The sequence below is a fragment of the Erithacus rubecula genome (genome assembly GCF_903797595.1).
Source record: "Erithacus rubecula genome assembly, chromosome: 4".
NCBI lineage: Eukaryota > Metazoa > Chordata > Aves > Passeriformes > Muscicapidae > Erithacus > Erithacus rubecula.
Window position 1 is genome coordinate 62,672,416 of NC_136686.1, and position 13,245 is coordinate 62,685,660.

The 13,245-nt window shown below is 49.9% G+C and overlaps 1 protein-coding gene across 9 annotated transcripts in view; it reads left to right on the forward strand.

The window, feature by feature from the left end:
* FRMD4A (FERM domain containing 4A) overlaps positions 1 to 12,890 on the forward strand; it is a 353,071-nt gene extending 340,181 nt beyond the window's left edge. For 6 of the 9 annotated variants that reach the window (XM_079304340.1, XM_079304339.1, XM_079304338.1 and 3 more), the window contains exons 17-23: positions 1,497 to 1,725; positions 2,831 to 2,887; positions 3,341 to 3,578; positions 3,982 to 4,146; positions 5,909 to 6,768; positions 9,130 to 9,226; positions 12,566 to 12,890. In XM_079304340.1, coding sequence (XP_079160466.1) covers positions 1,497 to 1,725; positions 2,831 to 2,887; positions 3,341 to 3,578; positions 3,982 to 4,146; positions 5,909 to 6,768; positions 9,130 to 9,226; positions 12,566 to 12,668 — 1,749 coding nt within the window. In that variant the 3' untranslated portion in view covers positions 12,669 to 12,890. Of the gene's footprint in view, positions 1 to 1,496; positions 1,726 to 2,830; positions 2,888 to 3,340; positions 3,579 to 3,981; positions 4,147 to 5,908; positions 6,769 to 9,129; positions 9,227 to 10,950; positions 11,172 to 12,565 lie in introns of those variants that run through there. The other 3 variants (XM_079304345.1, XM_079304343.1, XM_079304344.1) reach the window with 1 other exon arrangement.
* Positions 12,891 to 13,245: the final 355 nt, after the last annotated feature.

Sequence of the window (13,245 nt, forward strand, 5' to 3'; positions counted from 1 at the left end):
GAAATGACAGCTCTCACATCAAACTCACCATAGGCAGAGCAAGACCTCTGTCAGAGCAAGACTTGCAGGGAAGGGTCCTGGTTTTTTTCTTGGTAATCACCTTTACCTGGTCTGTAATTCCTGACTCTGGGATGGCTTTTACCAGAAGATGATGAATCAGGTTCCAGGCTTTAAAACCTCATCATGTCAAGTTCACTTTTAGTAAGTCTGGCACTAATAGAGTTTGTAAAGTTTTCAAAGCAAAAAGGGATCTGTTAGAAAGACAGAAGGTGGGTTCAGTCTTCAGTGAAGTGAGGGAAATGATAATTATAGTTTTAAGGCAATGCTGACTCACCACTGATAGCAAAGGTATATTTTTTAAGCCAGAAGCCCAGAATAAAAGCGTCAGAGAATGCCTTCAGTCTGATTAAATCCTACAGCATCAGCTTTACACCACTGCTGAACAGAGAGGATTTGAACTTGCGTAACGGGATCTCCATTAATGTATGACTGTCTCACCATTCACCAAAAGTAGAAAAACTTGTCTTTTTTTTTTTTTTAATTAGCAGTGTACTGGGTTCCTCTTTCTAGCAGACTAATTCCATTGAGCTGGGGGAGGTAGCTGGATCCATTGCAGATTAGCAAGGTCCTTTGAAGCTCACAGCTTGGGGTCCTGGTGCAGACTGGGAAGCTCTATATCAGCTTATGCTTTGGCATAAATTGTTCTAAGTCCCTTGACTTTGGAGGATAACAAAAAATGGATAGGTAGCTTCCAGGGTACACCTGATTGCATTTAAAAGCTCAGCTGAGGCCCTGCAAGGGCTAATGCTGAGGGCACTGGTTCTTTCTGGCATATAGAGAGCTTGCTGTTACACTGCTGGCTCTGAGATCACCCTCCCAGCTCGTAACTCGAGGAGACAATTTTCTGGTGCCATCAGTTGCAGCAGCCCATAATTATTTCAGCTCATACTCACCTCTGGATTTTGGCAGCCATACACTGGGGAGGACTTAACCCATCTTTGCACTATTTTACCCCAAAGTGTTTGGTGGGTGCCAAGCAAACCTGTCGAGAGGATTAAAGCTGTGGCTTTGCATCAATACATAGCAGTGAAATCAAACAGGGCTTAAATATGGAGATAGACAACAGGGAGAAGGAGCAGGTGGGAGGCAGGTGTGACCCACAGATGAGTGTAAAAGGATGAATGTGTAGTAGAGCAGTGGAGCACCACTGAGCTTGGCCATATTGAACTGCTTGAAAAGCCAAACAGCACATCAGGGTGAAGGCTGGAGCACACATGTCCCCCTTGCATGGGTCATCCCTTCCACCAGCTGTGCATCCAGGCACTTTTGAGAGCAAGTGAAGGCGAGATGGGTGTGCTCAGGATGGCCCTGAGAGCAGCAACATGATTGTGGATACTTTGCTGATGGAGAGCCTTTGTTGGAGGCCACTGGAGAGCTTCCACATAGGTGGGCTCAGAGAGTTTGGTGGTAACCAGAATGCACTTGCCTTTGGCCAGGAGGCAGAGCTGGAGCGCCTGGAGAGGGAATTTGCCATTCAGTCGCAGATCACGGAGGCTGCGCGGCGCCTGGCGAGCGACCCCAACGTCAGCAAAAAGCTGAAGAAGCAGAGGAAGACATCCTACCTGAATGCCCTGAAGAAACTGCAGGAGATCGAGAACGCCATCAACGAGTATCGCATCAAATCCGGGAAGAAGCCCACCCAGAGAGCCTCCCTGATCATAGATGGTACGTGGGGCTTGGTGCCCACGGCGCCTCTTTGGAGGCAGGGAGCAGAACTGTTACCAAATCCCCTCCCACATCTTCTCTGTGCTGCCTGTAGCACCCCAGGGGTGCTGTCAGAGGGTGCTGGGCTGTGCCGTGGATGATTGAGGTGTCAGCAGAGCAGGCTGTGACTCCTTTGTTCACCTGTGAAATTGCTGTCCTGGCGTCTCCTCCAGAGCAGTGCAGTACAAATGTAATTAACGTTAGCAGATTGGGGTGAGCTCTCTAGCTCAAAGGCATCTGTAAAATCAAAGTGGGAGCAGTGTCATTGCCGTGTTCAAATATTTCTTTTCTTTTTCTTTTTCTTTTTTTCTACAATGTAATTCTCAGGGCACTTTATGGTTTACTGGGTTGTTGATTGGTTTCTCATGAAATCCATTAACTTTCTGCCGTGGTTCTTTCTCCCTTGCGGATTTCCCCCTTTCTCTTTGACTTGCAGAGTTTTTCTCTGTGCCTTTGTGGCAGGAACTGAGATTAGAGCTGCTATATTTGTGACCTGGGTACCAAATTGCACCTCAGTCAGAGATAACAGGCAGCCAAGAGGACACAGGTTGGGGGAGTCAGCTCAAATATCTGCATGCCAAGGACCTGAGAACTTTTTCTGCTGCTGCAGAGGTTGCTCTGAAAACACTTGAGTTCCACAGAACTTGTACTTAGTGTGAGCTTTTAGTTAGCAGCAGGATGATAATTTTAAAAAAGATGGATCAAACCCAGAGTCCTTAAGGGCCAAGATGTAAATCTTGCTAATGGCACTGTGCCAGTTTGCATCCACTGGGGCTCTCAGCTCTCTGTTGTGACTCAGTCTTAATCCCCCATTATTGAAAAGAGTTAGCAGCTCCTTGAAAGGCAGCCTGCTATTGAGAGACCTGACCTGCAGCTCTGCCCTCCCAGGCTGAGAGTGGGCTGAGTCATCCATTCATAGGAATTTTGCTTCTTGCTCTGGGAGGAGGAAGGCGTGGGTGACTGCTTAAGGCTAAGACTCAGTGGACAAAGATCATGGTGCCGTTCAGCACTCAATCACTGCAAGTCTTGGGACCATCTGACCATCTTTGTATTTTCTTCTCTTCAGAAGGAAACATTGCCAGTGAAGACAGCTCCCTCTCAGATGCCCTTGTTCTCGAGGATGGTATGTTGGCTGCTGTATGTTCTGGAGAGCACTGAAGGGATGTGTGAACTCCTGATTGACACTCAAAATGGAATTACTGTTCTGTGTAATAGTCCACTGATAGATCCCAGGAGCACAAAAGCTTGGTTTCCCCAATTCTATCTTGTAGTGAGACATCAGGCCTGGAGCAGTGGTTACTGCTCTGAGTTATTTCAAAAGACAGTCCTAGAATGCCCTCTGTATTTTACATTAAGTTTCAGTTGTTTTAATACATCACACACTCTTGCTGGCCTTTCTCTCCCAAAATGGGAGTGCCAGCTAGTCCCCTTCTGAAAATCAGGTCTTGAGGAGGGCCCTGAACACAACCAGGGGAGGCAGGGTAAGGAAGCAGGCTCTGGAGGTGTGGTGTCATCTCTCGGGGCTGCGCTGCCATGGGAGGTGTCACACATCGTCCCCTCTCCCCTCTCTGCACAGAGGACTCTCAGGTGAGCAGCACAATCTCGCCGCTGCAGTCCCCGCACAAAGGGCTCCCGCCCCGGCCGCCGCTGCACAGCCGGCCGCCGCCGCCGCAGTCGCTGGAGGGGCTGCGCCAGATGCATTTCCACCGCAGCGACTACGACAAGTCCCCCATCAAACCCAAGATGTGGAGCGAGTCATCCCTGGATGAGCCCTACGAGAAGGTCAAGAAGCGCTCCTCGCACAGCCATTCCAGGTGAGCCAGCTGTCTCCAAGCTCCATGGCAGAGATATTCCCTGCTTTCAGGAGGGACAGGTGGGAGGGAGCCCTTTCAAAATTTACAAAAAGGAGACTTTTAAGTGTTTTGGCCAATAGGCATAAAAGCAGGCTACAGCCACATGATTGGTGTTTGGTACCTCAGTGTTATTGTAGAGAATGTTTAGAACGATAGGATGGTGGGTCATCTGAGGGCTTTGACAGGACTTGGCCTTTACCTCTGGCAGTGTAGAAGCACTGGGACACAAGCTCAGAGCAGCAGCTGACCCGGCTCCCACTCACCCCTGCTGGATCCCAGGCATGTGCCTGAGCTCTGGAGGGATGCGTGGGAGCCACTTCCCCAGGCTGCTGGGGGAGACTGGAGCAGGGTGTTTGCTCTGCAGCAGCCACAAGCGGTTCCCCAGCAGCGGGAGCTGTGCCGAGGCGGGAGGGAGCAGCTCGCTGCAGAACAGCCCCATCCGGAGCCTTCCCCACTGGAACTCCCAGTCCAGCATGCCGTCCACGCCGGACCTGCGGCTGCGCAGCCCGCACTACGTGCACTCCACGCGGTGAGTCTGCCTGCTCCAGCCTCCCCTGCCTGCCCTGACAGCAGTTCACCCTGCTTTATCCTTCCCTCGGGCGTGAATTCATTCCCGGTTCAGGGAAGGACACAAACCAGTCCTGTTCACATAAGAGGCTCATGTGCTCTTGCCAGTAGAGAATCTCTCCTTTACTGACATCCTTAAATCCTTTCAGATAAACATGATTCTGCCTCTCAGCCCTCCCCTGAAATGATCAAGCTTTTTTTTCTGCTGGGACCTTTCATTTCAGACTGTTTACAAGCCACTTTTAAAATGCATGTGGTGCTACTGCTAAGTTCTGCAGTAAATTCCTCCATGGATCCAGCTGGAGAGAACGTGTTCCTTCCTGTCTGATACAAAATGTTGAATAATGTTAATTTCCCTCATGGATAAAATGTTTGCACGTGTGTGATGTTACGTGGAGATCAAGAGCCTGTATAAAGCAATCCAGCTGGGGACCCAGGTGGCATTGAAATTTAGCCCAGGGTTGACAGAAGAAAGAGCTGAAGTAAGGGAGATGATTTGATGAGTGGAGCCAAACCTGACTTCGATTTTCAGCAGGATTTTTACAAACTGTTCAGCTTCATTGCTCTTGCTTTTGTGACAAACTCCATGGACAGTGCAGGGAGCAGAGCTGAGGTAGAGCTGTGTGCTGGTTGGTATCCTGCCCTAAGGGGAAGTGCTACCATCATTTAGCTCAGAATAAATCAAGAGTCATGCCAACACATCAGCCTCAGGCAGAGATGATACAAGGCATTAAAGCCCTGGGTTAAGTTTGTTACAAACTTTTGGCTGAGGGTACCTTTCAGTGATGCCATGTCTGTTAACACTGGAGCCCAGCTGTATGAGAAATGAGCCTGGCACAGGGCTTGAAAAGTGTCTTTGACAGGCTAGGGGCCATTTGGGTGTTTGAAACATCCATTGCTCAGTCTGTAGCTCATTCATGAGCTGCATGCCCTAACCTTAGCCATCCATCATGTAGATGTGTTTCTGCTCCTTGAATGGATGGGTGGAGCTCTTCAAACAGCTGGGGTGAATAGAGACCTCCCAGTCTTGGCCATGAATCAAGCCTTGTAAGCTGTGATTTGGGTTGGTTGCCTGGAGGCTGTCACCAGTGAGTCTGCACGTGCTACCCACGGCTGGGCCCCACTATAGCACCAAGCTGCTTGACAAGGGGTGACTTTTTAAATGACCAGTGGAGAAATCACAACGTTCAGGACTAAATATGGGCAATCTTTCTGTATGTCTGTCTCCCATCATTTGGATTGTGCCTGTGCAGGACTTTCATGGGCCATTAGAAGGGAATCTCACCACCTTTGTGGCCTGTGTGGTTTTGGGATTTGCAGGGTGGTTAACCTGGTAGCAAAGGGATGGTGCTGATCCAAACAGCTCTGCTATGAGAGAGATGAACTAGCAAGGCCAAGGCTTGAGGTTCCCAAGCTTTATCCTTCAGACTGGGCTTTTCCCAAGGTGGCATACCACAGAGGAACTGGCTTGGGCAGGGATTTATGTCCCTCATGGTGCTGCAGACTGAATGTCACCACCAAGGAACTGGAGAGGAACAGGGCCTAATCACCTCAAGCCCAGCAGCAGGGAAGCAGATTGCATTGCAGGCAGCAGTCCCAAGCAGTGCTGGAAGGGTTCAGGTTTTCAGTGCCCTCAGATTACTTGGGTGGCTTGTGTATAAACATGGATGGGGAATGATTCAACCTGTTGACTTACAGCCTGGTTTTGTTCCTGGTACCTGCAGGTCAGTAGATATCAGCCCAACCAGACTGCACAGCTTAGCTCAGCACTTTAGACACCGCAGCTCCAGTTTGGAGTCACAAGGAAAGCTCCTGGGCTCAGAAAATGAGACAGGGAGCCCTGATTTCTACACCCCAAGGACTCGTAGCAGTAACGGCTCTGACCCCATGGACGACTGCTCTTCCTGCACCAGCCATTCCAGCTCAGAGCACTACTACCCCGCTCAGATGAACCCCAACTACTCCACCCTGGCAGAGGATTCCCCGTCGAAAGCCAGAGAGCGGCAGAGGCAGAGGCACAAATCAGCAGGCAACCTGGTCTCTTCCAATTCAGGGAGCATGCCCAACCTGGCTGCGAGGAACGGGACGGGACACCACCGTGTCTACCTGCACAGCCAGAGCCAGCCCTCCTCCCAGTACAGGATCAAAGAATATCCCCTGTACATCGAGGGCAGCTCCACGCCCGTGGTGGTGAGGAGCCTGGAGAACGACCAGGAGGGACACTACAGCGTGAAAGCACAATTCAAAACCTCCAACTCCTACACGGCGGGGGGAATGTTTAAGGAGAACTGGCACGGGGATGAAGCGGACTCGGTCAGGCTGACCCCGTCCCGCTCCCAGATCATAAGGACTCCATCTCTGGGCAGGGAGGGCCACGAGAAGGGCTCGGGGCGGGCGGCGGTGTCGGACGAGCTGCGGCTCTGGTACCAGCGCTCCACGGCCTCGCACAAGGAGCACAGCCGCCTCTCGCACACCAGCTCCACCTCCTCGGACAGCAGCTCCCAGTACAGCACATCTTCTCAAAGCACCTTTGTGGCACACAGCCGGGTCACGAGAATGCCTCAGATGTGCAAAGCAACATCAGGTGAGAGCCAGGGGCGGGAGGGATGGCAGCCTCATTCAGCCCAGAGATCCATGGCAGGTGTTCCACAGCAGCTGGAGAGCAGTGCCAGAGCACAGCACGTTATCTGCCCTGCACACACAGCTCACCAAGCATGGAGGTGTAGCGCTGTGGGGCAAGCCTTGTCCAAGACATTCATCAGTGGGAATGGTTTTCCATGGAAATCATCACTTCTCAACGATGGGCTCAAAAGACAGAGAGGGATCAAAGCCTGGTTACTGCCAGGTCTTTCCTTAGGGCAGTTGGGTATTGGGTAATGGCACTAGAGACTGAAGGTGACAAAGCTGCAGGGATAATCATTATTCATAATGACAGCAAGGGGAACAACGAAGCAAGCAGGGGTTCAGCACAGACTAGAATGTATGTCCTCAGTGAAACACCAAAAGCATGAGAAAGGTTAAAGCACCCCAGCCCCACCACCCCCCACAAAAATGTTTGACCAATGACATATTTGTGTTCTGCTGAGACTTGGTTTTCCCATGCAATTCAAATAACTCTGCTGATAATACTCTGAAATTCAGAGTGCTGAAGTTTGTGCAGTATTTTGCCTCTGTGTTATGTACAGAGCGCTGCACACCTCTGTGCTGTTAATATTAAATGGTAAGAAAACAGTCAAATTCATTACACTGAGAAATCTCTAATGTGCTGTGAAACAGTCCAAGGTTAAATATTTACTGGCCATCAGTTACTCCTTGTCCAGCCAGTGTGGACAGATCAAGGACTTGCTAAAAACCTGAGCCACATGCCTCAGCATGGGAGACACCATTGCTTGGCTGCACTTGTACTGCCTCCCAGGCAGGGCAGTGCATTGTCCACCCATGCTGGCTGCTGTCCTTCTGCCATCCCAGCATGGTGTCCAGTCCATGGTGACCACCACGCTGGCGCCCCTGGGGCCCTGCACTCACTGTCAACTCCAGGCTGGAGTCAGAGGCTCCTTGTGGGCCACCAACAGCTGCCCAGGAAGAGGCTGATTGATGTGTGATGCCAGTGCTCATAGGAGTACCAGGGGTGGACCAGGACACAACTGCTGCTAGAACAATCCTGTGTCTCCCTATGAAAATCTGTCTTCCTCCCTTTGGTTGATGGGCATTTCTGTTCCATGCAGCAAGATAAAATGCTTGAACACTGGAAAGCTTTTGGTTAGCCTTGGAAATGGTACCTCATGGTACCAGTTCAGAAAAATGGTGGAGTTGAGGTGAGAAGATAAAAATCTCTGTTGATCCGTCCATTCCCCCACTCAGATGGGTCTTTAAACCTAAATGTGATACCAAGTGTGTTCAGTGATCACAGCATGGCCTGACCCATTGGCAGCATAGACTGGTTTTGTGTTCAGAGTGTTCCCAGTCACAGCCATGGGAGGATACTGATCTCAGGAGCTGTCAGCTCTGAGAAGCAGATTAAAATTTGGTTTTCCTTTTTAAGTGTAATTTGGCAGCAGCTAAAGAATTTTAACAGCAGAGAGAGGGATGCCAGGTAGGAGCCTCCATAATTTCAGCTGCTCACTCCTTGCTGATAGGTCAGCTGGGCTGCACACTGTCCTTCAAAGAGTATCAGGATTCTAGGCAAGCATTAAATTCTAGGCTTGTATTAAATTCAGAGGGTCAACACTGTAGAGACTTGAGGAGGAAGAAAGATTAGTCATGTGCATTTATTTGCTGGACCCTCACCAGGGAAATTCCCCCCGAGAACCACTGCCCATTTACAGTCCAGCTTGCTTCTGTCTTTGTTCAAGTAAGCTAAGCCTTTCTTAGGTCCCTCATAGGACTGTCAACAAAGCCAGCATTTTTTACAAATCCACTGAGAAAGGGGAAGTTGTAGCTTTTGAAATCTTCAGAGCTGTCTTCCTCCTTAGCACATGAACAGTGTACTTGTCCAGGCTCTCACCACTGCCAGCCCTGGCTCCCAGGAACACAGAGCATCTCCCACCACCTCTGGAAGCAGGAGGCTGAGCCTGGCAGGCTGAGCTCCTCCAGTTCAGGACCCATGGAGTCCAGGAGCAGCAACCAAGTTTCTGTGCTGGGAGAAGTGTGGCATGTCCCAGGCAGGATCAGGAAAGTCTGGGTGGCTGTATTCAGCTGGAGACTGAGTGTTCTGCAGAGCTGAGGCCAGGTCCAGCCTGTGATGTGCAGCAGTGTCAGCAGAGGCTGTGCTCTTTGCCATGTTCGGGCACAGTCACCCTGGAACAGGGCGAGGTCTGTCCCAGGCTGTGTTTACTCACAGCCAGACATGTTTCTGCTGGTCTGAGCAGCTGATGCTTCTGAACCACCCCGACCTTTGTGTTCTCACCTCACCAGTGGTTTTTCTCCACCCTTGGTTGTTTTCCAGCTGCCTTACCTCACAGCCAGAGGAGTTCCACGCCGTCGAGCGAGCTGGCAGCCACGCCGCCGGGCAGTCCCCACCACATTCTCACCTGGCAGACTGGGTGAGTGTCTGGGCTCAGGGCAGAGGATCCACCTCACTCAGTGCCAGTGACAAAAAGCTCCCCACACACAAGCACAGCTATGGGGAATGTTTCCCATGTGCTCCATAGGCTACATCCACATGGAGCATTTCCAGTCTCCCACCTGTGCTCTTGAGGTGGTGGAGCTCTAGTTTAGGCTGACCAAGACATGGCTGAGTCATCCACACCCAGCACTGCTCCAAGCAGTGTCAGATCCACAAGGAAAGGAGCCTTGCAGGTTCCTCCTGCTTGGACAGTCTCCTTCCTCCAGTCTTCTTTGTATGTTGAAATAGCTGCTGTTTCTTTTTTAGCAGCCAGCACACTGGCTGTTCACACCAAGACCTTATTGAAAAGGCAAGGTTCAGTGCCTGACATACCTGTGTGTACAGCAACCTCATTTTTCTGCTCAGTTTTCCCCAGCAATGTGTCTGCATGACTTTTAAGGGCATCTTTTTTTCAGCTACCACTAACATGAAGGTGCTTCACCAAGTGTGAGGGAAGCATTACACACCCACAGCCATTATTAATGTAAATACAGTAATTGGGTTCTTTGGCACCTCTTTACAAGGCAGGGAGTTCCAAGAGTAAATAAATAGCCTTTTGCAAGCTCCCATGGGTATTCTCTAGCACTCTCTGTCCAGCAGTTCTGTCCTGCCATGTGAAATAAAGGTCATTTCCAGATCCCATCTAACTCAGCACATCCCAGATTGTGGGACGAGATTTTGGTGAGATCAGCTAGATCTGACACCACAGTCCTCAAAATACCCTAGTCCTTTGAATAGGAAAACAGATCTGATACCCTGAGTCATGAATTTGGACTAACTTTGAAAACATTTCACTGTGCAGCCACTAGAAAATCTCCTGTTCTTTAATTACCCGTGTCACCTGTGACCAGGTTTGACCTCTGGTTTTAGTCCAGCACTGCTTGTGACTGCAGTTTAAATTGGAGATGAAGAGAACCATGACCACAACCCCTTAGGCTTACCTGGATTTTAAATTCACACATTTGATATCCAGCCTCATATGGTCTTTGCATGTGCTTCCAGCTTTAGAACAGGAGAATGTTCTTGGTCCCGTTTCACAAAAAGTCAAGGGATAGCAAACCTACCTTTACCATACACTGCAATTTCCACTATTAAGGGTTTGATCTAAAATCAAATCTTACTCTCAGTCGCCATCCCAATCCTAATTCTTCTAAATATCTTGATGATAATCAGCTGGTGAGCAGCCAGCTGAGACATCTGTTTGGACAATCCCATCTTATTTTTCCATTTAAGCTAAGTCCTGCACCTTGCCTCTCACAGCAAAAATACATCAAATTCTCAGCTGGTGAAAGTGAAATTACCTGGATTTCTAGCTTAGGCCCTGCACCAACAACTAGTGCAAAAAGAATTGGAGAAAAATCAGCACTTGTTTTGCAGAGCATAGCACCCAAGGTGCATGTGTATAAATACAGGAGTGGATAGAGTCTGCCATTAGATGCACAACACAGATTCCTTCACTGCAGGAGTGGCTGTGCCCACCCAGTGTGACTGAACAGATTGACAGTTCTCTCCAACATGTTTTTGTGTCACTAACCTTTTCCAAAGATGATTCATCAACTTGTTTCTCCACTGGATTAATAAGCTCGTAACAATGTCTGTGTCACTTCTTTTCTTTAACATTTCCTCTCTCCTCTTTCCTCCTTTTTGCTCTCCTTTGTTCAGAGAAGCAACAGACCACTCACCCACTATGGATGAGTCTCAGTCTCCAACCCACCAAAGTACTGATGAATAGAGGTATAGTAAGGGAACGTTTTGTTCTTTGCTCCTCCCGCCCCCCAGCCCGTGAGCACAGTGTGAGTGCCCAGCTCCTGCTGTGCCCCCAGAGCTGCCCTGCAGCTGTGTCTGTCTGCAGCAAGGCTTCCTGCAGTGCCCACGAGTGTTCTCAGCCCCTCTGTGCCTGGCAGCACAGAGTCTGTGCTCTGGCATTTCCCCTCTGGAAGGGATTTGGGGCCAGCTCGCTCTGTGTCCCTGCAGAGGCTGAATGGGCACAGAAAGAGGGGAGGGGGGGAAACAGATCTGTGGCTCAGGACAATTGAGAGCAGCGTGGGCAGAGTGCTGTGGGAACAGTCTGGGAGCAGCATGGTGGGGACACGAGCTGGGATAAGCTCAGACGACCTGGCCAGAGCTCCAGCCACAGCTCCATCACCCCTTCTTCCTCCCTCCCTGCTGTAGAGCTGAGGCTGTTTGCAGCAGCAGCACCAGCAGAGAGGTTTTATGGAACACAGAGCAACCCTGGCCCCGTTCCTGTGGGATGACAGAGGGGGAAGGGTGGAGGGAACAAAAAAACCCTCAGAGTATTTCTGTTTTAATTAAACTGCCATTGCTGTCTGACACTCTCATTTGAATCTACAACCATTCACAGCTGGCATCTGTCAAGTATTTCAAGCCCAGCTTTCTAGAGTAATCCCATAAACCTCTGTACTCCAGCACAGAGCTGGGAAACAAAAGGCTCTTTAACATGCAAATGTCGATGCCCTTGCTCAGGTTCCTCTCAGACACCAATCCCGGGGAAACCAGGTGGGAAACAGGGCAGAGGAAGCAGCACCTGAACCAGATGTGAGGTGGGGAGGGAATGCAGGAAGGGAGTGAGAATCCCTCACTAAACAGCAAAAATATGCACCTGCTGCTTTTGGCTTCCAAACAATCTTTAGTTTGGAAGTCGGTTCAGATCAAAGTGTGAGGGAGAGACATCAGTTCTGGATATGACTGCATAAATATAGCAGTCACTTTTCAAAAGATCCAGATTTTGACCTGTTTTCCTCTGGGAAAGAGCTCCACAGCCTAAGCCAGAAGATGATGCTGGTTAGAGCTCTTAACATTAATAGCAAAAAAAAAATCTTATGAATTGTCTCATCTACTCAGTACAGGCAAAAAAAAAGCCAGGCAGCAAAAGAAGCAGTAGCTTGTGGGACTGCTCAGTGATGCCTCTGCCCAGAGCAGAAGTGCTACAGAAGTGCCACCACCCTCCTCCTTCACCATTCCCACTGGGTCATACAGCCCATGTCTGAGTGAGCTGCTCTGAGGACTTGCTTCTTGGAGAGCATCCTATAGAAAAATCTCTATCCCAACTCACTGCTGAGCAGGACAGCAGGCAGAGCCCTCAGGCAGGGCAGGGGCACAGCACTGCTGCTCTACCCAGGGCTGGGGGAAAGAAGGCACAGGCAGTGTGGTCTGTGAATACCCTGCATTTCTTTCCACCCATAACAATGTTTTATGCTCATGGTTTGAACTTCCCAGGAGCACTCACTGTCCTAACAAAGTTTCTTTTCTCCTACAGGAACTACAATGATAGCTGTTTCCTGGATTCTCCCCTCTATCCAGAATTAGCAGATGTCCAGTGGTATGGGCAGGAAAAAGCCAAGCCTGGAACTCTAGTGTGAACCCCTGACCTCAAGTTAATCACATCAATGCCATTCTGAGATCACCTCACTGCCTCTCATTTGCCTTACCCAGATGCACTGTCACCCAGCACCAGCTTCAACTCTAAGCACTTTTTCCACGATGCAATTCAAGACCACTCTGATGGAGCTCTGGCCCCAGCCCCCCGCACGGCAGCGCAGCACATCCCACGGCTGGGATCACCCACCCTCCACGGGCAGGGGGAGGAGCAGCCCTCCCAACAGTCAGCTCCAAAACTGGTTATCCTGTGAAACAAGGGAAGCCTTTCAAGGCTCGTGTCAAAGATTAGCATTCCACAGCACCTAACAGCAGTAAGAGTTCCATGACCTGCAAGCTGAAGCCAACAGCATTAGTTTTAAGGTGGTGGGAATAGGACAGAGGCTGAGAAATGAAGACCATATTCCTGAAAGTGCATCTGTTCTGAAACAGTAAATCCCATCACTTCAGAGATGTGTCAGTCTCACAATCAGGTCAGCACTGCCAAAGATCTCCACACCACTGTTGGCAGGATGAGTTGCTCAGCATGTTCTAGCTACAAGAACATCTCCCTTCTCTAAT